Genomic DNA, 25101 nt, shown 5'->3' with positions numbered 1-25101 from the left:
CTCAGACTTTCTGAACTCTAACATCTGTCTTCTCAAGTCAGCGAGACACCCGTGCTGTGCGGGAGACCCTCCTCTGTCCTCCACATTCTTTACTGCGCCTCCAGCCAGAGTCCAGCAATCACAGGGTTCACGTAATTTGTTTCCTTCCTCTCAGACACCCCAGGCTCGATCTTCCTCCTGCCCAATGTCTGAAGGAGGTGGGCCTCATACACTTAGTGCAGTTTCTCAAAGAAGAAGTCAGCATAAATCCAGTCCCTGTTACTCCATCATAGCTAGAAGGGGAAATCGTGTAGGTTTAATACTTTAAAATAGTGAGGGGCTTGAGAAGCATTGTGTTAAAATACTGGATTCATGGACATTTTATGGATGAACAACTGTACTTTCTCGATATGTCTGGCTTTTATGGTGTTACATTTGTTTCTCACGGGCAGTCACTATATACTTGTTGTTTAGGCAGTATGTTTCTCTCTTTCTTAGATTTTATTTATTTATTTTTAGAAAGAGGGGAAGGACGAGAAAGAGGAGAGAAACATTGATGCATAAGAGAAACATTGACTGGCTGCCTCTCACACTCTCCCAATGGGGGACCTGGTGCCTGCAACCTGGGTACGTGCCCTGACCGGGAATCAAGACAGCGACCTTTCGGTTTGTAGGCCTGTCCTCAATCCCCTGAGCCACACCAGCCAGGGTGGCAGTATGTTTCTTGTAGTCATAGGTCATTTTGGTTGAAAAGGTGCTGGGAGTTCTAACCCATAGATTTGGTGGACGAGAGAATCGATACCCAAAGTGGGGCCACTTCTTCATCTGGCTCTCGGCCCGTCAAACACTCAGCGCGTCCTGCCGCAGAGGACTAACGGGCCGTGTCAGACTTACTGAGAGAAGGTGCGCAAAAAAGTAACACAAATTGAGCCGCTTCTAAATGGTGTCGGGGCTGCCATCCCAGAGGAAGTGTCTTACACGTTTTACACCTCAAACGTTTGGAATGTTAAAACAGGGCAAAGTGACCTTTGGACTGGGCCAAAAGCAACATTGTTCGGAAAGATGAGAAGAAAGCAGATATTATGAGAACAGACTGATGGCTACCAGACTGAAAATTAAAAATACTGTTTAGAATTCGCTTATCGGCACCAACAGAAATGCCTATCTTCTACTGGTGCAATTGTTCCCCTTCCTTTCTCACGGATACCCTTGCCTTTTTCTCCTAATTGAAACACTCTTTGGGTTTATGCCTGAATCAGAGCTTCCCGAATAGCTAGCTACCGCTTTGATCTCAAATAGATACTGCTGCCTTTCACTCTGGCTTTCTACTTTTAGGTTAACAGGTATAATGTGCACAAAGCCTGTATTTTATTTGCAATTTAAGGGATTTTTTTAAGGGCAATTTTTTCACTGCATTTATTTTTTACATTTTCTACACTGGCTTCAAAACTAAAATTTCCACTTAAGATGCAACTTCACAAATTGTACTGCTGTAGTTGGCGGATATTAAAATCACCCAAAGTCACAGATCATTTTCCTTTCCTCTGCCCTGTACTGGCATGTGATCAGACAGAGTAAACAAGAAGAACATCTACTCTGGGTCTCAGCTCCTAGAGCACAAAGGTTTTATTGTAAAGACGAAAATTTGCATGGAGTTTTACAGCTTCTGGATGAGCACTTTCTCTTCCGGAACTTCATCCTGCAGAGCCACGGCACAAGTGAGCCACGTCTCGTGTGAAAATGGGCTTCACAGCACTGTTTGCAGCTGTGAAAAGGGGAGGGTGTGGGTGGGGAGAAACTCAGTGTTCATCAGAAGAAATGATTAAGTATATTGTTGTACCTCCATATGAAGAAAACTGATACATGATCCAAAAAATTGAAGTAGAAAATTTGTACAGAGACATAGAACTTTCCGTGCTGATGGAAACGTCCTGTGTCTGGCTGCCCAGTATGGTAGCCGCCGGCCACAGGGAGGCCTGGAAATGTGGTCAGTGCAACTGAAGAACTAAAGGTGTAATTCTACTTAATGTTTTAATTATTCAAATTTAAATACCCCCATGAGGCCCAGGGCAGTGTAGAGAGCAGCACACATCTAGAATGTGTTATTTAAAGAAAAGTATAGCCAAAAAATAGTGTGAAGAGGATGATTCCCTTAAAAGATAATAAATATGTTAATATATAAATTTTTCAAAGTCTGATGGAAAAATACAGCAAACTAGTAATAGTGGGCTTTCTCTGGGACAGGTGGCAGACTTTTACTTTTAATACCATGTATTCATACAATTTTTGAGTTTTTAAACAATGAAAATAATTTATTTTGAAATAAAAAATAATAATAAACTCCACCTCCCCGCCCGACCCCCTCCCCACCCGAGATAAAATCCAATTCTGAGATTTCGAATTACTGAAAGCTGAATGACATGGTGGCAGGGCAAATCCAGGGGATTCTCCCAGAGGGTTTACCAGAATTTCAAGAACCCCAAGGAAGAGGATGGAGCTGCCGGGTTTGGTGTCACTCAGCTGGGGCTAACAGGCTACCACAGGGCTCTGGGCAGATGAGTATAGAGGATACTCTTCATAGCTAACGACAAAGGAGAGCTGACTCCAATGCTCTGGGGAGGGGCCGGGGGCGGGGGGAGTGTTGAAAGCCCTCGGGCAGTGTCTGCTCCCGTTGCAACCCCGGTGCTTATCGCGAAGACGAGCGCAGAGTCGCTGTGCAACAGATGCAGAACGAAAGCACGGGAAGATGACCGACCCTTCGTTACCAGGAATTCAGCACCCACATTTAAACATGGTCTTTGTTGGTACCAATATACAGCCAAGAGTTTGTTTTAAAGAACACTAAATATAAAGGAAGGACGCCAGTACTTCTTTTTGCCTTACAGTTATCAGCCCTTCCCCATCGCAAAGTCTAATATCTGCCCTATCGGTGTCAACATCAGCAAGGATGGCCATTAGGGGGAGGAACCGGAAGCTCTCTCTGCCTTCAGGATGATGCAAGTTAAGTGGAGCAGAGGTGGAGGGGAGGCTAACGCAGTTAATCTAAAGATACTTGACTCTTTAAAGGTAAATGTACTCTCCATGGTAACTCTAGTGCAGGAGTGCCAAGGAGTGCTCTGATTGGCTCAGTGTGATCCCTTGTTCAGCTCTGAACCAATCAGGGAGGCAGTGTTGGTAGTAGGTGGTGAAACAGAGTTCTCTCATTGGCTGATCTATGGGTGGTGGGTACGGGATATACGATTGGGTGCCTTGACAGGCAGCCTCCCCTGAGTGGGGAGGGTTCTCCAAAGGAAGCGGGTGGCCCTGGAAGAAAACCTTGCGGGGAAGAGCAATCTATTGCACAATGTCAACGGCTGCTATTCTCACAGAGTCACATAGACAGACATATCCTTCTTCCTTGCATAAAATTCCAAAAGCGTTAGCTCAGCTACCCAGTGTTCATGGACAGTAAAACTGACTCACCCACCGCAACAGTGGGTACCTCAGCATCCGAGGGACTGCCTCTCAGTGTCTCCGGGTGATGTGTCTCCCTCGGCTTTAGTCTAGACGTGCCTTATCAGGAGCTGTCAGCCTAGGATCACATAATAAACTTATTATTATTAATAACAGACCCCAAACTGTAGATTCCAGTTATATATCTCCACACAGTACAGAGTGATCAGGCTGTATGCAACGTGGAGGCAAACCAGATAACGGGAATCCAATCATCCTACTGATACGGACTGAGTCCCTCCATGGGCCAGACACTTGCTATTTATCTCCTGAGGACTCAGGGCCTCCATCACAGCATGGGTGCGATTCTGTCTGAGGAATCAGAGGTGATGCACTGCAGCTCTCCCAGAGAGAGAGAAACACTGACCAGTTGCCTTCCACGTGCGCCCTGACCGGATCTAGCCCACCACCTCGGTATGCACCCTGACTGGGAACCAAACCTGCAACCTTTCGGTGTGCAGGACGATGCTCCAACTGAGCCTCCCGGCCAGGGCAGGACTTAATCTTTGATTGTGTAGGGAACGGCAGAAGGGGAAGCTGGAGGGTTGACAAGCCTCAGATGAAGCTGGGGTCCTGCTCTGGGACTCAGTGTGTGGTCCCAGGCCAGCAGCCCCAGGGACGCCTGCATCGCTTGGGTGCCGGTTAGAAGAGCAGACTCTCAGACCCGCCCTCAGCTGTATTGTACAGTCTGGATGAGAACCAGTGCTGTGGGCCAGTGGTTCTCAGAAAATGCCAAGGTCATTTGGACAGTGTGTGCAGACACTGATTGCCAGGCTGGCCCCCTGCCTCTGAGTTTCTGGTTCAGTAAGTCCGTGTGGAGCCCCAGAGTTTGCATTCAGAACATTTACAGACGCTGCTGTGGCTGCTGGCCTGGGACCCTGTTCGGAAAACCATGGCTTTATGTGGCCATCAGACTAGCTTCAGCCAACACTAGCTGTGCATTGAGAATGTGTAAGGAATTACAGGCGGGCACATTCTTTCCCCAAGAACTGACCATCTGCAGATCATGACTGGCACTATGTGAATTCAAATGGGAGTCGTCTTCTCACCTGGGTGGGTGGGGAGAACAGGGAGCTGGGGGATGGGTGGCACTCAGAGCAGGAAAAGCGAGGAGGAGGACAGAAAGGTGGCTCGTCCAGGGCCCTTGCGGTCCAAGTTCTGAGCAGAGTTCAGAGAGCAATGAGGATGCTCTTAAGTCTCCAAGTAGTTAACAATTATCCCCCATAAAGGACCCTGCTTGCCAGGAACTGAGAACACCCGTGTGGCCAAAACAGGAAAGCTACAAGCTAGACAGTTCGCTTTGCCCTTGACCAGCTCTCCCCAGCCTCACGGGTGTCAGGATGTAAGTCCACTTATGTATGAGGCGGAGACCAAGTGGCGGGCCTACTGAGACGGACAGAGTGTTCAGGTTGGAAGCCGGTCCACTACTTTTTGTTCGTAAGTGAGAGTGCATTCAAAGTCACCTCTGTAACAGCAGCACCCGCTCTCACTCGTGTAAACTTTTTTTCCCCTTAGAATTGTTAAAAAATTGATTTGAGAGAGAGGAAGGGAGAGGGGAAGAGAGGCACCGATTTGTCCTTCAGCTTATTTATGCATGCATCAGTTGATGCTTGAATGTACCCTGACCAGGGATCAAACCTGCAACCTTGGCGTATCGGGATGATGCTCCAGCCAACTCAGCTACCCGGCCAGGGCCAACATTTTTTTAATTGGATTGTATTTGGGGGAGGGGGTGTGTGTGTAGAATTGGATGTGTTTCGACATATGTATCAACTTGTGTGACGATGACTATAATCAGGACGCAGAACTCCCCCATCACCCCAAAGAACCACTTTGTGCTACCCCTTTTAGCCACACTCTCCTCCCGCCTAGCTAAGTAAATACTGGAGCAGGGACCACCGGTGCGGGTAAGTGAACTCAGGTGTGAGGATGGAAGACTTGTGGGCTTAGAGACCCTGCAGGTCAAGATGGAGACATCATTTCAACCTTAACCAAAGACTGAGTTAGAATAGCAAATAGACATCAGTTGGTATTCTAACCCAGACCAACCGCCTGGGAAGCTATGTGGAGGAGAGCTCTGAGGCCTATCAGGGGTTAGTGGTGTCTTTCGTGGGCACTGGCTACAGAGATGGCCCTTGTACCGGGAGGGACTGTGAGCAGAAGGGCCAGGCTGCCAACCGCGAGAGGATTCAGAGGGACGGGGCGGGGGAACGCTAGCGAGAACCCCCGGCCCAGACAGGCGCCTGTGTGTGTCTTGGGTTAGATCTGCGCGACTCCATCTTTGAAATGTGTATACTGTTCGTCTTCATTTCACTGTGCTCAGAGACAACAGAAGCCAGGACCTCCTCAAAAATGCATAAAGTCTTGGGGGAGACAGAGAATTCAAGTAGAAGAAAAGCCAAATAAGTTAGGTCCGCCTGGGTATTTATAGAAGGGCTTAGGGACCCCAGATTGATTACAATCTGCAGCTATCCCAGAGGGCTTCTAACACAACAATGCCGAAAGGAAGCGAGTTAATCATCAAAGAGGAAACTAGGAAACAACCTGATGGCCGACAGTGGGGGACCAGGGGCTGTGCAAAGCGTAGGGGAGGGTACTGGGGGGCGGGTGGAACTGCTCTGTGTCCCCACTGGGGTGGTGGGCGTACAGCCCTCGGAGTGCGTTAAAACTCATGGGATGGACGCACAATAATGAAAAAATCAAACCCCAGATGTCTGTGTAGCCTTGGACTAGGATGCTGTAGAACTTTGTGAAATGTGGTACACACACCTCTGTCCGTACACGAGATGATGTACAACCATACACAGGCAAACATTTAAAGTGTATTAGTTATGCATTTATATTAACTCACATCAGAAGCATATACAACTAGTTTATCAAGCCTATAGCTTCAAGAAGACAAGAGTATAAGGCCAGGTTAAGAGAAATCAGTGGGAGTTGCTTTAGAGGAAAATGGTAAGCCAATAATTGTATATGTGTCAGGCATGTATGTGAAAATGTGAGATTGGGGAACATGAATGAGGTTGGAGAAATACTGTTCACAGGCCCTGCTCTCACGGAGTTTATAATCTAGCGGATGCAGAAAAACACTTCGGGATATGAAAAGAATGTCATGCGGTAATAAAAAAAATTGAAAAATGGGTTACTGAACATATATATTCAGAATGAGGTCATTTGCATCAAAGAAGGACACAGTTGCGCATAGAAAGCTGAGTGGAAAGATAAGCAAGGTTAATGCTGATGATTGCTGCATGATGGGAGTATGGGTGCTTTTCAAAAAGGTGACTTGCGTTCTCCAACATTTTACAGAATCATACACAGTAATTTGCAATGAGGCTTTCTTCATAAGGCTTTTTTTCAGGTAGTGATCTCACCTGGGACACAAATATTTGCTTAGCCCGCAGTCCACACACAACTGGCTAGGAATAGAGGTACCAATGTAACCGCCAACAGTATAATCAAGGAAAACTGATTTGAAGATTCACGTTTACAGCTCTTTTTGTCCTTGGACATACACACCCCACTGAGGATCACCAGTCAAGTCACTGTATTTTAAGTCCCTCGAAATCTTTCCTCTCTGTGTAGTTACGCTACCAAGTAAATAAACCACGGCTAGGTCTGTTTTTCCCATTTTGTTTACAGATTTTGGGGATTGCTTTTTTTAAAGTTGAACTTAAGTTTTACTTATGTAAACTACTTAGATGGGACCAAAGTAAAAGTTACCAAACCGAGTAGTTTTGAGAGAAGTTCTGGCCTGATCTCTCTGTTCTTTTTTTTCTCCCTTCCCTTGTGGCTAATTAGTTTTTTCGAGTTTTTGGTTCTTCTTTTTGTTATTTACTTTTAAACACGGGCAGATATGTAGATGGACTTGCAGCCCTGCTCCTGTCCTTAGATGAACAACGGCCTATCATATACACTTTTCCTAGGTTTTTCCACCAACCACACGCCTTGGCGATCCGTCTGGAGCAGGATACAGAAGCAGCTCTTTTTACCCTTCCACAGAGGGCTTCCCCTGTGTGGGGACCATGGGTGACAGAACCTGTCCACTGCTGACCATGGCGTCCTTGGTTAAGATGAAGGAAAACTCTCCCACAGCAACACCCCCCCCAACCCCGGCAGACCTGCTGTCAAGTCTCACGGACCAGAATGGTCTGCAGCCCGTACCTGCACCCATCACCTGGCACGGCGCACAGGCCAGCTATTGGCTTGTTATATATTTTTCTAAAGCCACTAAAATAGACACATAGCGACTTAAATGAGAAAAGCTCATTGGTGCCCCACTTAACATGATCTCATTTGTGCCACCAGTGGGACAGTAACACGGTTGAGAAAATATTGAAATAAATACTCCAGGGTTCCTTTCAGGAGATCTACACTTCCGGGATTTTTAATGGATGGCAAAACAAACAAACAATACACAAACAGGAAAGAATGGAAAACCCCGGCGTGGTAGTGAGGTCAATGTGATGAAAATGAAACAAGATTAAAAAAAAAACCCCGTAAAAATGCAACGTGGTACCCTGGATCGGGTCCTGGAACAGACACAGGGCACCAGCGAAAAGCTGCTTCTCAACTTTGACAAAGGGCCCTTGGTGTGTGACGTGTTACAAAGAGGGGAAACTGGGTGAGTGAGGAGTGTGTAGGAACTCACAACATGAACTTTGTAACTTTCCTGTTAAATTTAAATTATGCCAAGATACGAAATGTATTTTAAATAGATAACTTCACAGGGTGGAATGATCTTTTTGCTTTGAAGTTTCTGTTGCTGTCGTCAGCAAGAGCCACTGAGTGGGGACGTTCGGAATTTCCTTGAGCAGCAGAACAGCACAGAGGTTAGGCAACTATTGAAATGTTAAGTTTAGTACTCCCAAAACAGAAGACAGAGATTCTCAAATTCAGAAAAGGTGGCTGTGCTCCTCCCCCACCCCACTGCCCCAACAGTCTATAGAAGATTTACAGTGACCTTGAGAAGTTCCCCTTGGCCACCACAGCCGCAGCACGCTGTCATGAACCGATGCACGCGTATGGATCGGGGACCAGCCTCCCTACTTGTGTTACCAGACACATGGGGAGGGGGTGTGCATCCCAAGGAGAGGATGCAGTCTCATGAAATCCGACCCTTTAAAAGGTGGGCTGCTGGACATTAATAAGGAAGAATGGAAAGTGCAGATCAATAAGATTTGCTGAAAATAAAACACACATTAGCATAGACTATTCCCCATAACCAAGATTAATGCCTTTTTAAACCAAACCAGAGCACCGAGGCACATCTTTTAGGCTAATTGCCACGAACGGATTGCAGAGAGAAAGAGGGACAGACTTGGGGGCGGGGGGAGGGGGGCGGTGGACAAAACCCAACTGCACAACTCAGAAGACAGGGAGTGACACGAAATCGCCCCTCAAGTTACACAGAGGATTCTGCCAGCCCTGGCCTTTGGTTTATTAGGCATGCATTTGAAACTGAAATATGTTCTGGGGACAATGCCTTCTTACACCAGGGCCAGGCGCTCGCCCAATAGGAGCCCTGCACGTTTATTACCACGGGGACATGATCAAACATAAAAAGGCAGGCTAAGGGCTCCCTTTTCTTGTACAGCCATGCTGAAAAGACTTCTGTGGCATTCCAGTCCTTTACCCGACACGCCCTGGGTCTAGGATGTGTTTACTCAAACGGCCGCCCCCCTCTCCTTTGAAATTTTATTTGTAAGTAGCGATTACTCATTGTAGAGCCACTTGGGGAGATGCTAATATCCTTGCCTATGGTGCTATTTTAAAGAACCCCAACACTGATTTTTCGTTGGTGTAACAGTTTCGCATCAAAAAATACGTACAACCAGAAGAATTGGCGGCTTGCGGTAGTCCCAGATGCGTAAGTACTTTGAATCAAATGCGCACATCTTTAAAGCGCTTTCCAGCGATGCCCCTCACTTGTTCAGAACCCCTTCAGTGGACTGCGCAGCGGTGAAGCAGGGGCAGTCGGAAACACTGTCTGGGGCCAAACCCGGTCCTCCTCCACCGTCCTCAGCCAAGTTCCTTGACCTCTCTGTACCTTACTGCATTTACACAGTGGGGCTAATGGCGGTGCCTACCTCGCTGGGCTGTTTCAGGGATATGCACGTATGTGTAGGTGTGTGTACACACACACACACACGCATATACATGTGTGGTAGCTTATGTATGTGTATTTCTATAGGTAGCACATTGAGAAAAATTCTCAATAAATGGGCGCTGCGGTAGTTTCAGCTTTTGCTTGTATTGTAACTAGTGAGGCTCGGCTGTGCTTTTGTTTCCCCCAGAGATCACTTGGCCGTGGGAGAGAATGGGGTGGGGGGCCACAGTGGGGAGACCAAGAAAAAGAGGGAAAGACTTGTGTGGCCAGAAAGAGAGTGAAGGGAAGGCAGGAGGTCCCTGCCCTTCTTCTGGAGCCTGCCAACCCCTCGCCCCAGGGCTGGAGTCTCCCTCCCTCCCCCAGGGCTGCTCCACCCTCTGAACCTCTGAGTCCCTTTCCTGAGATCCACTCACCATAACCATGACCTTCCCCCTGGGTCCTACCTGGGAAGGGAGGATCAGCAGCCAGCAGCTCAGATGGGCCTCGATCCCTGCTGATGGTCCTCTCTTGGATGGAACCACATCTGTGGACAAAGCATGGGAAGCAATGTTAACAATATTTTACTGTAGAGAAAAGAAAATGCTGCTTTCAAGTAAGCGAGGTAACAGTGGAGGCAAGGCTGAATGTTTCCTCTCTGCTCTTCAGGCTTCCGGCTGGGCCTGAGGGTAATGTTGATGGAACAGGTTACGGGGGAAAAAAGCACACAACTTGTATTTAATGATGTTTTTACATGTGCCTGGGAGCCTCCACGGGAGAAAAATGAAGGCCCAAAAGAAGTAGGCAGGCCTTAGTGCTTATATACTAAACTGAACAGAGAGTAGTAATTGGGAAAAACTTAACTAAAATTTATGGGGAAACGAAAGGAAGATAAGGGCTATTCATTTACTTGTTTTTGGTAAGGAGTACTATGAACACGGTTTGTGCAGATTCTCCTTGGCCTTGACTCCTCGTCCCTGGTGATACCAAATGTTCTTTTCTACCAGATGCAAGGAGGGCATCTTTCATGTGGGAGTTTTCTCTCCTGCTTTCCGGAAGAAAAGGGGGCGGGGCAGAAGCCCTTTTTGTATCTGCTGCTTTTGAAGGGCCTTTAATTCAAAACAGTCAATATGCCAAACTGTTGTACCTTGGGGTGGCACGTTCGGAACCCCCTCAGGACCAAGAGACCAGGGTGGTCACTTTGCTCAGGCATAGGATGCACTGTGTACTGTCAAATGGAGAATACGGTCCTCCCCGGAACTCCTGCCAGGAGACCTCGGCCTCCTCAGGGAGCCACCTGGGTGTTCCCAGAACCCGACACTGCCTTTCCTCCGAGCAGGGGAGTGGGGGCAGGCTGGTAGCTGCCGTGTGTGTGTGTGTGTGTGTGTGTGTGTGTGTGTGTAGTACAATAACTCATTTTATTACATATATTGTGGTAACTGACATGACTTTTCCACCATATATATTTTTTCTTTTATTAAGATAAATTCACACACCATGACATTCACCTTTTAAAGTATACAAGTCAGTGTTTGTTTGTTTTGTATATTCACCAAGTTGCACAATCACCACCACTGTCTAATTCCAGACACCTGACCACCACATCCGATTGCTCACCAGCTCACCACGCCAGCCTTGCTCACAGTGGTGGGAAGAATCGCTGGGGACCATCTTGGAGACTGGTGGTCACAGCACTTGAGATATTTTGGATGAGTGAATGAATGATTTTGTTAACTGAAGGGGGGTGAAAGCAGAGGCTGGAAGAGACCAACCCTCCACCTCGTTAAATTCAGTGGTTGAGTCTCAAAGACCATTCTCCTTCGCCTGCCAGTAGCACGCAACCCAGCTCACCCTCCTCAAGCCCCTCGGGGCTCCCAGACGTCACAGGCGTCTGGTTTCCCTCCCACTCACAGGCCATTGCTTAGTCTCCCCTTCTGGCTCTCCCTCGTCTCCCTGCCATTTCATGCCACAGCCCTGCACTCCCTGTCCTCTCCTCTGTGGGCACCCACCCTGCTCACGGTCTCCCCCAGCCTCTCTGGCTTCAAACACCTCATGTCCACTAACAACACACCAGCTCACATCTGTCCCCGAACTCCAGGTTCAAAGGGCCACTGCCTTCTGGACGTCGTGTAGGCCAGAGAGGCTCTGAAAGGAGCCACGTTGCGAAACAAACTCCTGGGCTCCCTCTTCCTGCTGTTCCACAGGAGTCTCAGCTTGCCTCTAGGCCGCTCTGTCCCACCACTTGGCAAAGAAACAAACAAGGGACTTCCTTCATTCCTTTTGTTCCCTGCTGTCCCCAGGCAATTGACCCATGCATCGCTATCGTCCACATGTGTCCAAAGCCTGACCTTCCCTCCCTCTCCATTGCTCCCACCCTGCTCCAAGTCTGGGGGTGCTGGTGGCTTCCCAGAGACCCTCCTGCCCCACTGTGTTGTTCTAAACAGAGTGGGCGAGGGGGCCGTGAATGTGAGGGTCAGTTGACTCGGCTGGTCTGCCCAGGTCAGGAGATGGCTGGATCCTCCCAGCCTCTCGGACCGCAGCTCCCCCACTGTCTCCCTGGCCAGCTCCTCCTCCCGCCAGTGGTGTCCTCCCTCTGCTAGTGCCCCAGGCACGACCCCACCCCTGGGCCTTTGCACTGGTTGTTCCCTGGGCCCGAAGCACTTTTCCCCAGCTATTTCCATGCCTCCTTTCCTCCCTCCCCTGCTCTGCTCTTCCTTCAAACCACCCTCTTTATGACCTTCGCTGACCCCCGGGTCTAAAACGGCAACCCCTACCATCAACCCTGGCCCCTCTTCACTATGGTATCTGTAGCTCTTACCACTCTCTAACAAATGGTGTGTTCTACTCGGATTATTTTGTTTATCGTCTGTCTCCCTTTCCTCGCCTCTCGACATCAGCTCCAGGAGGTGGGGGACTTTACCCCCCCTCACTACTCTCTCTCTTGCTAGGGCAGTGTCTGTCTGGCACAGGGTCGGGCTCACTCCATGCTTGTTGAATGATTAACATCTGTCCACTGGACGGTCATCTATTTCAGGGTCCACAGTACTCATGGGAAGGGACCGTGTCTGTGTCTGCCACTCCAGTATCTGTCCCCAGCCACTTTCCTGCAGGCACATGGAAAAGCAGGCCCAGAATGGCCAAACCTTCCCATTTCTCAAAAGAACCAGCAATCTGCATTACGATTGGGAGTGCACCCCAGGGTCAAAGGTTAGCAATTCATTTACCATTTTCAAGAATCAGCTGCTTCTTTCCAAACAAGCCACCCCAGCCCTTGGTGGATTAGTTCCCCCACTGCTTCGGTAGCTCAGGTCTTCCCGTCTAGGGCGGCTCAGATGACCTCTCCAATCTGCCAATAACCCTCCCTGGCAACACAGATCAGAGCTGCACCGCCCGCAAGCTCGGGGCTCTGGGACAAGGAGGAAACCTCAGCCAGCCCGGAGAAGGCTGGCATGAAATTAAGGTGACAAGGGAAGAAAGAGTCCTGCGCTGCACGCCAAATAATTCCGCTGAATCTCCAGGAAATGACGGTGGAAGGTGCGTGCGCGGGCGGGGGCCGGCCCAAACAGCCTGGAGGGGCGGGGCAAAACTCGTATCACAGGTGACACCGCCCAGGGCTGCGGTCTGCGGGCAACAAGCACCGTGTTGCTATATGAATGGGAGCCAGTGTGGATTTGGGGGTGGGGAACAGCCGATGATGAAGGGTGTGGACAAGCAGCCCCAAATTAAGATGAGGCCACAATTACTTGTGAACATATATATCAGTGGCTATCAGGGTCACACGTCATTTCCATTTTTATGGAATTTCCTGAATATAAACATCCCATTATACACAGGATAATATGTATACACGTTGTATAAATTATACACATAATATATGATATTCTGTACATATCATACAGAATATTCTACATATATAATTGTAAGTATATATAATTATAAGGAATATACTCTGTATATATACAGAAAAAGTGTGGTACTTTAAGTGAACTGTGATATATTACTAAACCTGTATGATAGGTTAACTGTATGCAGCTATAAATTACAGCTTTTAACAGACCAAAAAGTAAGAAAAGAAGAAATCTGAAAAGCAATGCAGTGTGACTGGGCTAGTCAGAAGTAACTGTAAAAACAGTCATTCAAGTGTACTTAGCACTGTGGTCCAGGAACAAGACTCAAGTTCAAAGTTGTGTGAAGTCCTCCTGAAGAAGGAATACAGGGTGGGGCGAAAGTCGGTTTGCAGGTCTTCGTACCGGGTAAGACACTGATGAGTAAGCAACACGAGAATAAACCTGTTTCACGTACTCGCACCTGTAAACTGCCTTCGCCCCACCCTGTGCTGAACAAAACAACTTACTCTTGAACAGTTAATGTCTGGGAGGAAGAAAAAGGTAGGGGGGGGTCACTCTGGATTTTAAAAGGGACGTGTAACAACCACATGGAACACCTGGTCCTCGGTTGGACCCTGGTTTAAATGTCAGCTGTAACGGCTATTTTGGGGGAAAACTGTGATATTATATATATATATGTGTGTGTGTGTGTGTGTGTGTGTGTGTGTGTGTGTGTGTGTATCATATGTGTATATGTATATATTATATTATATGTGTTTATATGATTATATATATGTATTATGTGTATTATGTGTATACACACACACACACACACACACAGCCCCCTCCCTATTGTTTTAAAGATAGAGCCGGAGAGACTGAGGGACAAAAATTCACGACATCTATAATCTGACATGCTTGAAGAAAAATGAATGATTGATGAAGCAAATGAGGCAAAACATCAACAATGATTACATCTAGACAGTGGGTGTGTGTACAGATACGTGTTATTCTCTGTGCCTTTCTACATGTTTGAAAATTTTCACAGTAAAAAGTAAAAATAGAGCCAAGAAAGCTCAGGAAAGCTTGTGAAGAGTATCAAGTGATACCCTGGTACCAAATATACTCATGTGTAGGGTGAAGAAGAGTGATTAGTGATAGACCACAGGACTAGTCGGGAGGGGAGGTGTATAAGGGACGCTTATTGCTGGAGACCGGCTGGTGTTGCCCTGAGTAGGACTTCATTTGACGATAATGTCAGAAGTCCCCATTGAGCCCCTCTGTGAAGGGGAAGACAGAGCCAAATGGCTTCCCAGAGCCCCTGGTGGCCGCTGTCTTTCTCATCCTGTGCTTTACCCTGACAGTGATTCTTCCAGAACCCAGACATTAGATTGTCCCGGGGGACCCACCCAGCTTCTCATAAATCCTGTTTACTTTTCAAAATAGGAGAGGGAAGGTGAGTTTGGAGATAAGAGATGAGGCTGATTAACCAGTTAAACCATTTCTGTTAGTTGACGTGATTTCAACTGTATTATCTGTAAGGTCAATAGTTAACCTTCCAGGTAGAGTCATCCAAAAGGAAGATGAATTACGAGAATAAAAGTATAACCGTAGGGGGTTTTTGGCCTTTGTCTTTCTTCTGAGTTTTTAGATTGCCCTCTGACACTTACCATTGGAAGCTGTAATACTGAGGACAGTGTTGGTTATGAAAGCACAGACAGGCAGACGTTGAGTTCATTCCTTTCTAATGAAGGAATTTCGGAAAAACCCAAGTCTATGGGGGCAATACCCTCGCAAACATTCCAACCCATCACTCAGATCTGGGATTCACCATTATCTGGAACAGACTCAAATTCCAAAACGCAAACCGTGTCCCTTGAAACACCAAAAATATTCCGAAAAACTTCTGAGGTAGGCTCCAGTCTCACCCACGCCAAAGCTCACCCATGAAAAATAGAACCTGCAGCTAGGGACAGTGACAAAGAAACAGTGCTGACAATTTTAATTTTTGAGGAACTATGAGGGCTGATATAGATGGGTGGAATTAAGCATTACCAAGAAGAGGCCATACTGATGAAAAATCTCCTATCTGACTGTCTCTGTTAATCTGGTTTCAGCAGGCGGGAGGCAGGGCCCTGTCCATCAAGATAGCATTGTCTGACTTAGCTGTGTTTTAGGTACCGTTTATCACGCGCTTTAATGAGAATGCACAGCATGCCTGTCTGCATATCTCCCCCGCAGAGTCAAAACCAAACAGCCACAGATATGTTTTTAAAGAGAGACAAGTGCTTCCCTAAGGGTTCATGAAATATTCCTTCCTCCCACGTAAGGTTCAAGCACGGCAGAAGCAGACAGAAATCCACGTCGTAGGAGTGGTTCTTTGCAGAGCAGCTAAGCCCGGAAGTCAATGAACATTATACGCCCCTGCTATGTAGTATTTGAGGCCAGAGGTGGCAAACTAAGGCCCAAGAGCCAAGTGTGGCCCTCTACCTGCTTTTGTAAATAAAGTTTTATTGGCAGATGACCAAACCCATTCCTTTTTGTATTTTCTATGGCTGCTTTCCTGTTGCAAAGGCAGAGAGTAGTTATGTTCAAGATAGTCTATTTTTAAAGTCTCAAATATTTACTACCCGGCTCTGTACTGGAAAAGCATGCCGATTCCGTGGTTGATGGCAGGAGCGCCGGAGTAAGGCAGGCCCAGACCGAGGACCCTGCCTGGCCCGGCTGTCTGACCTTGAGCACATTCCTTAAGATCTTTATGTTTCAGTCTTTCCTTCTCTTAAATGGGGCTAGTAAGAACAACAGTAGCTAAGTTTACTGAGGGTTTACAACATGTCTAGCAATGTTCTAGGTGATTTTTTAAAAAGTTTTTTAAAAAACTGATTTGAGAGAGAGAGAGGGAGAGAGGGAGAGAGAGGGAGAGACACATCGATCGGCTGTTCCACTTATTTATGCATTCACTGGTTCATTGTTGTACATGCCCTGAATGGAGATCGAACCCACAACCTTGGCGTATTGGGATGACACCCTAACCGACTGAGCCGCCCTCCATGGCTGTTCTAGGTGTTTTGAATGTGTTAATTCATTTAAGCCTGCGACAACCCTCTGAGGAACACACTGTGACTGTCCCCACGTCATCGGCGAGGAGCCAGAGCCACAGAGAGGTGAGGTGACTCGCCTCCGATCTCGTGGCCAGCACTTCGTGCCGCTCCCGCCTCTCACGTGGTCATTCTGCCGGTAATGAGGTCAGGCGGGCCCGCAGCAGGGCCCTTACCTCAGTGCCCGGATTACAGTCAGCCCTCAAACATGGTGAGTGTGGCTATCACTAATTTTGATCATAAGCCGTTACAAATGAACAAATTAGTTGGTGTCCGAGCTGACCCTTCAAATCTTGACTTTGTGGAGTGTTTGTTTAACTGACATCTTCAGGAGGGGCTGCCACCACATCAAACTGTGTTTGGTGTTCTGGGGATGCAAGGTTTGCTTTCGGCGGTTTCTGGATTGTCAGTTTCTCAAACAGGAATTTGATGCCTTAGGATCTTCCAGGAAGTATGACAACAGGTGATACCATTTTACAGAAGGGAAGGAGGCGGGGGAGGGGTAGCAGAAGAGAAGGAAAAATGTCCTGAAGGCGAGACCAGAGGCTCAGGGCGCACACTTCACATTGCAGCTCGCTGGTCACTTTAGGTTTAACGCAGACCACGATAAACCCACGCGCACAATGAGTTAAGTTGGCGTTTGGAACCCATTGACTTTACAACAAGTCACACATTTGTTGCAGAAAATGCAGATAAACAATGAGAAGTAGAAAAACAATCGCCCATTCGTAATCCCATCCCAAAATGACCACTGTTAACAGGCTGCTGTTCTAGTTCAGCTTTAACACGTTTTTTTTTTTTTTTTTCTTTTCTTTCCTGCTGCTACAGAAATGGTTTCAATAGGTCACAGTGTAAAACATGTAAATAAGTGATGGTAACAGCGGTTGCCTGGGGCGCGGGCTGAGGGCACCTCTCCACTCTCTACGTTGCATATTTCTGTAATCTTTCCTCTTTTTCTTTCCCCCACCAAGCCTGAACCTCTTTTTAAGTCAAGGAAAACCCCAACAAAGATCATTTTTTTAAGTTAAAAAATGAAACAGTTAACATGAATTCAAAGCAAACAATTTCAATCACTCATATCAGTCCCAAGGATCCCTCCACAGAAGGCAGAGCAGCCGGCAGGAACAGGCATACACTCCTTGGCTATCTGGGAAGATCTGTCAGTAACTGAGTCGTCCCCCCCACCCCCTCCCGGGATGAAGTGGCTCATCAGCCAGCAGGCACACAACTTCCGAACAAATTGTCAGTTCGGTGGGGAGAACGAATCCCAATACCAACCATCTAGTCAATTCAGAGGAAGGTTATCAGTCAACCATTTGTCACGTAATCCAAGCAAATGGTTTACTACGTAAATCTACTTTTTAATAGTCATGCCTACGTTGCATAGACACTGCCGCAAGAACAGAAGACTGTGAAAGTTTAAAGGTGATATATCAATTTAATTCCCTTTGGAGCCCACCGGGGGGTGAAAACTCACTGTTGTGTATGGCTGTTGGAAGAAAGAAGAAATTAATTCCTATATGTGTAGGAATCTCTTTGGACAAAAAAAAGAAGCTGAAGCCTTTTCAACAAAACATCCAGGTAACAACCAAACTGGATCCTCAGCAACAAATCACGCAAATGTGACACACATTTAAAAAAACCAAACCAAACTGAAAGGTAACCCTACACCAATGCTAGCAGGGACTATTGTTTTGGTAGTGGGATTATGAACCATCTTGGTTTGCTTTTTGCTTCTTGGTCAGCTCTGATTTCCCTACAATGCTCATGTAGATTACAACCATCTGTATAAGTAAAAAAAAAAAAAACAGAGGAAATAAGAATGATGTACAACATGAAGGCTGAGGAGGTAGACCCACTCCAGGGTGTTAAAAGATAAGATGGGGTACAAACCCCCACACCTGGTGTAGTATGTGACCATCCTTCCTTATCTTTCATACCTTCCTTAACCTTCTTCCTCATGTTCCAAGAAAAGGCTCAAGGTCAGAGGCCGCACCATCCCTTGAGTGAACAGGCACTGAGGCCATCAGGTATGAGACCAGCAAGTGCCAGGTCAAGGAGTCCGGACCCCTGACCCTACATGTACTCACACGGCCACAATTTGTTCTTTAAAAATGTTAACGCAGAGAACCAAAACTGTACCATCCACCCATCCATCCACCCACCCGTGCATTAGAGACAGTGCACCATGGAGAGGGAGAGAAGATGATGGACTCTAGAACCGGGCTGCTTCTGTTTGAAACCAGGCTCTACCTCTTACTGGCTGGGTGGCCTGCAGGCTCAATCTCGAGGTACCCTCTGGCCTCTGGGTCTGTTCTCCCAGTCGGTCGTCTTTTCCCAGGAAAGGCAGCACCTCTTGCCTGTGGACGTCTGAGGCGTGAAAGGCCTCTTTCCATTTCGTACTGTCTCTGCTCCTTTCAATCCAAGCTGGCTGTGTTTCTGCCAATGCACTCTTTTTTAAGGTTTTCTCTTTAAAGTTTTTATTTCTGTTTATTTTTAGAGAGAGGGAAAATACATCTCATTGGTTGCCTCTCACATGCCCCCCAACAGGGGACCCAGACCGCAACCCAGGCATGCGCCCTGACCCGGAACTGAACTGGCAACTTTTTTCAGTCCACTGAGCCCCGCCAGCCAGGGCTCTGCTGATACATTTCTTTAAGAAATTGTGTGGGTCTCCTGTGAAGTCAGGAGTGGCTTAGCTGGGTGAAGGTGCAGACAAGATGTTGGCCAAGGTTCTAGTCCTCTGCACGTGTGACTGGAGCTGGTAACTCTGTTTCCAAGGTGGCACATTCCCGTGATCAGCAGGGCCCTGTGTGTCGGTGGGAGGCCTCAGGTCCTCGCCATGCAGGCATGTCCCCAGAGCGGCTAGGTGTCCTTACCTTCTCTTGGTCACACAAAGGCATGCCGATGAGAAGGAGAGGCTCATCAGAGGCCATCTGGGTGGAGACTGGCTACTAGAGGACTCTTTCAAAACAAGCCGGGCACAAGTGTTTTAAATATCATCTGAAGTCTTGGGGTTTTCTCTAGGTCTGAGCTCTGGTCGGTCCAACAAGCCTTTGTTTAGTACCGAGCTTGGGCCAGGCGCCGTGTGAGATGCTGCAGGTACAAAGATGAGTGAAAATCTGTTGTATGTGTGTCCAGTAGGTGAGGTCTCCAGGGAGCCCCTGTGTACTTAAGATGACACACTTGCACAGTGTGACACGCTGCGTGGCGTGTGCCTCGGGGGTCAAGAGGGCGGGCCTGCAGCCAGGCCTGAGCTGGGTGGGGAGCTGGTTGCAGCAGGGTCAGGAATGATTTCCTGGAAAAATAATCATTCCTGCCATATGCAAGGCAGTTATTATGAGCCAGGCTTTATGCTACGCACCTTTAAGAGCATCATTTCAAGTAATCCACTCAATAATGAGGTGCATGCTATTATTATTGTATTTATTTGCTTGTTTATTGCCTGTCACCCCTACTCCAGCTAGAATTCAGGTGTTTGGTTCTTGTCAGCTTCTAAATCCCCAGCATCTAGAAACATTCCTGGCACACACTTTAGTCCAATCACCGACTACCCATTTTACAGATGAGAAAGCAAAGGCTTGGAGAGAGGGGACTTCCCCGAGGTCACACAACCAGGAAGTGGCTGAGCCAGAATCCCAACCCATGCTCACAGTCACGGCACTAAACTCTTCCCCCCAAACACAGCCTGAGCCCTCGAGGAGTGGATGGCTTCCTGGCAAAGCCGGACAGAGCAGGTACTGAGGCAGGTCGTCATGTTCTCAAGGTGTCATAGGGGACAAGAGGATGGGCTTAAAAACTGGTGGGCAGGTGGCAATTAGCTAGCAGAAGCTTTGTGGGCAGCCAATCAGGGGCTGCTAGGATTTGTTCTTGGTGTCCCAGAAGGTAAAGTTGAGCCTGCAGACCATATCGTGACACTGTGACTTTATTTAGGGAATCTCAGCTGGTAGGATTCAGAAACCCCAAGTTCAAGTCCTCCTTGGAAGCTGAGGAGGATAGATCACCAACCTGCTCGATCCCGGTTTCCTACTCCTCATCCAGAGCTCTCTCCTGTCCCCACTGTGTTCTCAGCACCCATCACCTGGGCAGGTGACCCCTCCCATGCTCACTGGCGCTCAGCGTCCTGTGTGATTCAGCCCAGACCACAATAACCGCCAACAGAGAACGAACAACGGTCGAGACTCAGTGTGGGATGAAGGACGAAAGGCGTGCTGGGCTCACTGCTGTCATTCACAGGACAGCGTCAAGAGGAAGACGTTATCTTTAGCCATCTTTGCTTCAGCAATAGCTGTTTCTGTGAAATGGTGGAGTCAAGTGGGGCAAAGACAGGGCTCTCTCTCACGGTGTGGGCACAACCCCCCTGCCCCTGCCAGCACCTGTGCTGTGGGCTCTCCCACTCAGTCACTGGCCACCTGGTGGACGGGAAGGGACCTCCTGTCCTTTAAAAGTTCAAGTTTAAGGAATGTGATCATCTGGCTCTCGTTCACCCCAAGTCAGATCTCAGTGACGGCTTCAATTTGGGGTTTACTTTCTCAGCACCTGCGCGGTATCTGGCATCTGGGAAGGATGTTCTGTGAGCCTGAGGAAAATGCTCTCTGTGTCTTTAAAGAACTGTGTTCCCTCCTGAATGGCAACGTCATATGTGCTCACTGCAGGCGATTCCAGAAACACAAACATGCATCAACAGAAAGAGAGGCAGCCAGAGATGACCAGTAACACCTTTGCGTCCCACTTCCGCTTTTTGCCAACACAGGTGCAAGGGTGGGGTGGTCCCTGCACAGCCCTGGGCCAGGCCTGCTCCACCTTTTCCGGCCCTGGACCCCTTTAAAATTCTGACACCCACTGACCCCTTCTCAGAGTTACATTTTAAAAAATGTATGTATTTATTTATTTATTTATTTATTTATTTTTAGAAAGAGGGGAAGGGAGGGAGAAAGAGAAGGAGAGAAACATTAATGTATGGTTGCCTCTTATGTGCCCCCCACTGGAGACCTGGCCCAAAACCCAGGTGTGTGTACTGACAGGGAGTCGAACTGGCGACCCTTTGGCTTGCAGGCTGGCACTCAGTCCACTGAGCCACACCAGCCAGGGTGCAACTTGTTTTCTTTCGTTGCACTTCAAACTAAGTATTTCATTTTATTCTCATGAGTCATGTAGGAGAGCCCCCATCATCTCGCATTTTATAAATGGGGAAACTGAGGCACCGATTCCTACATTGGTAGGCAACCTGTCCAGACGTCCACAGGTCCTGGACTAGAACTTGGAATATGGATTTGCCCAGCACAAAGGGGCCTGTTGACACTGGAGGATCCCTGGAGCGGGTAGCAGGGGTAGCATTGGCCTTTTTTTTAAAATCAGGGTGCTAACAGTCAGCAAAACACGCTGTAGATTCAAATTCCTCTCAGGTCTGGTTAGAGATGGTGGTAGTCACAGTCAAAGCTATTGCTTATTGGGCAGATACTGTTGGTCCGGTGTGTGTGTGATCTCAGTTTAGCCGGAAGGTGGTTCTACTTTTATCTGCATTTTACAGATGAAGAAACTGCAACCCAGAGAGGTTAAGCGGCAGGCACTGGGTCACACAGCTGGTAGGTGGCGGGGCCCGGGTCTCACCCTGGCACCGTCTGGTGAGCCGGAAGCTTCACCGACTAGTTCTTTTCTCCATATTTCTCTGCATATGAAAGTTTTGTTCTCTTTCCCAAAATCCCATCTCATTCTACTAACCTTTTCAACAGCTTTGACCTAAAAGCAAAGGCGGCAAACACCTGGCTCCTGGGCCGAACCAGGCCCTGCACCTTGTTTTATCCGGCCCGGCACCTTGTTTCTACCCCGTGGCAGCGCCCAGCTCTTGCTTAACTGTTAAGGAGTAGTTACATGTATACAATCCTAAAATTACATTCGGCCCTTTGAAGGCAATTGCCAGGCTGATGTGGTCCCGGGTGAAAATGAGTTTGACACCCTTGCCTAAAAGGATAAAGTAGCTGTAACCCACTTCTGGGAACTGATCCTCAGAAATAATCAGCGATATGAACAAAGGCTTCTGTTCAAAGGTTTTAGCGTGACATTATTTGTAGTAGCTTATACAAGACAAAGGAGGGATAACATGAACAATGTCCATTTCTCACGAGAACTACCATGCAATGTAAAAATGGAATTTTAAAATAACTTATTCTAAGGATATGTTCGTAATAAATCTAGGTTTTGAAAAACTGACTAAAATGTGCATATACAGCATTCGCTTGTTTCGGGGAATCAAGGACATACGTGTACTTACGCACAAGCCAGGGGTCAGCAAGCTGGGGCCCACTGCCTAGATCAGGCTCCTGTTGGTTTCGGCACAGTCTGCTAGCTAAGGATAGTTTTTACATTTTAAAATGTAAAGTATAAAAAAAAGACTGTTTGGTCTTTTGGCAAGAATATGGCGTGGGGAGGGGCTTCTTGGCCTACAAAGCCTAAAATATTTACCCTCTGGCCCTTTACAGAAGGAAAAACGCTGACTCCTGATAGGAGAAAACAAACACTCCCGCACTGGACCCACCGGACAAATCCAGGGTCATCTCCCCACCTCAAGGTCAGCTGAGTAGCAGCTGTAATCCTCTCAGTTCTATGTAATTTCCCTTTGCCACATAATGTAACAAAGTCACAAGTTTGGGGCTCAGGACACATAGCCTCAGGAGCCCCTGGTGGCCTGAAGAGAGAGCTGTGTCCCCCCACCCAAACAGATGGATGTCTAAAAATATTATTTTTTTTACTCCCGAAGGGACCCTGTAATGTCCATACCATTATCTCCATGTTGCATATGAGGACCCTCGGCTCAGACGGGGAAAGTGTTTACCCAGGATCACACAGCTATGGGGCCAGGGGTGGGGCTCAGCCCATCTGTGGGCTCCCAAGTCTGGGTTTGCGCCAGGCTAAGATGGGCTTATCAGTGATGCATGAAGAAAATCTTCTGCTCAGGGGTTGCACCAGAGAGGGTACAGAAACCTCAGCTAACTCGATTGTCGATTTCGGAGTGAAGAGAAAAGGCAGGGTAAGCTGTGAACGACCTGGGTTCAAATCCCATCTGAGGCAAATGACGTCAGCTCTCTGGGCTTCAGCCAGCTTCTCATGTGGATAACGAACCAGCTCCACAGTGAATCATCTAGGAGTGTTTGTATAACTCATATGGTAAAAATGTGTCCAGCTCTTTAGTATGCCAGGCTCCATTCTAGAAATTTCTAAAGCACTCCATCAAGGCAGGATAAGATTACTTTATTTGAACCATGCAAATAATTTTGCCATTCAGTTATGTGAATAATAAGAATAAATAATGGGCTCTGGCTGGTGTTGCACAGAGGACTGAATGCCAGCTTGAGTGCCAGCCTGAGAACCGAAATGTCGCTGGTTCGATTCCCAGTCAGGGCACATGCCTGGCTTGTGGGCCTGGTCCCCAGTTGGGGGTGTGTGAGAGGCAACCAATCGATGTATCCCTCACACATTGATGTTTCTCTCCCTCTCTTTCTCCCTCCCTTCACCTCTCTAAAAATAAATAATAAATAAAATCTTTTTAAAAAGGATCATTTGCATCTTTCTTTAAAAAAAAAAAAAAAGTAGAATGGCCAATGTTACCAAGGGCTCACTGTGTGCCAGACACTCACTGGGCTGTGAGCTTGGCAAATACGGACAGTTCTGAATCACAATCCATTCTAACAGCTGGACTTCAAAACACGTGCAAACTTCCATTTCCCTTATTCGAGTGTGCACGTGTCCCTAACGAAACCCCAGACTGAGAGACAAATAGCTCAGGATCGTAAGAAGAACCACCTGGCTTAGGGAGGGTGAGGCTCCTAGAGGAACACAAATTCTCTCATTTCCCATCCCGGAGCAGGGCTGCCCGCAAGTCCCCGGAATCCTGGAGTGAGCGTCTGTCCCCTGAGTATGAGCAGGGGCCGACACGCAGAGCCGCCTTCCTCACTCTCCGACTTTATGAGCGTTGAACTGTGAATGCTGAAGGGCCCCGTTCACTCCAGATCCATCTGCTTTTTCGCAGTGAAAGGGTGTGCATCTGCTCTGAGCTCATTGCAAAAGGGGGGGCGGTGGGCGGATCAGGAATGTGGGTGACCCAGTGTTTTTCTGGGGAGAAACTCCTGTTCCACCATGGGCTGCTGCTGAGCCTCGCCATTTGGTGCATGTATTGTCTCTCAGAACAAATTTATGACAAACACAAAAACCAAAGCAACTGAATTTGACAAGTTTCTGGACCTCGCCAACAAGATGGAGATGAAAGGAGAAAGAGCTGAGACTCGTCCTCTACGAACAGCTTTCCCGAAAATCTGGGGAAACTATCCCCACCCTTCAGGCTGGCCCCTATCTGTGGTGGAAGTGGGGGTGGGGTGGGGGAGAATCCACATAAAATGCTGCTAATTCAAAGACTCTTAAGCCCTGGGCATGTAGCTCAGTTGATTAGAGCATCATCTAGATACACCAAGGCTGTGGGTTCAATCCCCTTTCAGGGCACATACAAGAAGCAACCAATGAACGCATAACTAAGTGGAACAACAAATCAATGTTTCTTTCTCTCTCCCCCTTCCTCTTTCTCTCTAAAATCAATAAATAAGCAAAGACTCTTAGAAAATAGATTCTA

General features: G+C 47.7%; 1 protein-coding gene across 2 annotated transcripts in view; it reads right to left on the bottom strand.

Annotated features, from left to right (window-relative positions):
* SALL4 (spalt like transcription factor 4) overlaps positions 1-25101 on the bottom strand; it is a 191745-nt gene that overhangs the window by 74281 nt on the left and 92363 nt on the right. For both annotated transcript variants that reach the window (XM_045194477.3, XM_045194476.2), the window contains exon 2: positions 10024-10103. In XM_045194477.3, the coding sequence (XP_045050412.1) occupies positions 10024-10103 (80 nt within the window). The remainder of the gene's footprint in view (positions 1-10023; positions 10104-25101) is intronic.

Source organism: Desmodus rotundus, chromosome 6 (genome assembly GCF_022682495.2).
Source record: "Desmodus rotundus isolate HL8 chromosome 6, HLdesRot8A.1, whole genome shotgun sequence".
In the NCBI taxonomy this organism is placed as follows: domain Eukaryota; kingdom Metazoa; phylum Chordata; class Mammalia; order Chiroptera; family Phyllostomidae; genus Desmodus; species Desmodus rotundus.
The sequence above is the reverse complement of the archived record's forward strand: the minus strand, read 5'-3'. Positions and strand labels throughout refer to the sequence as shown.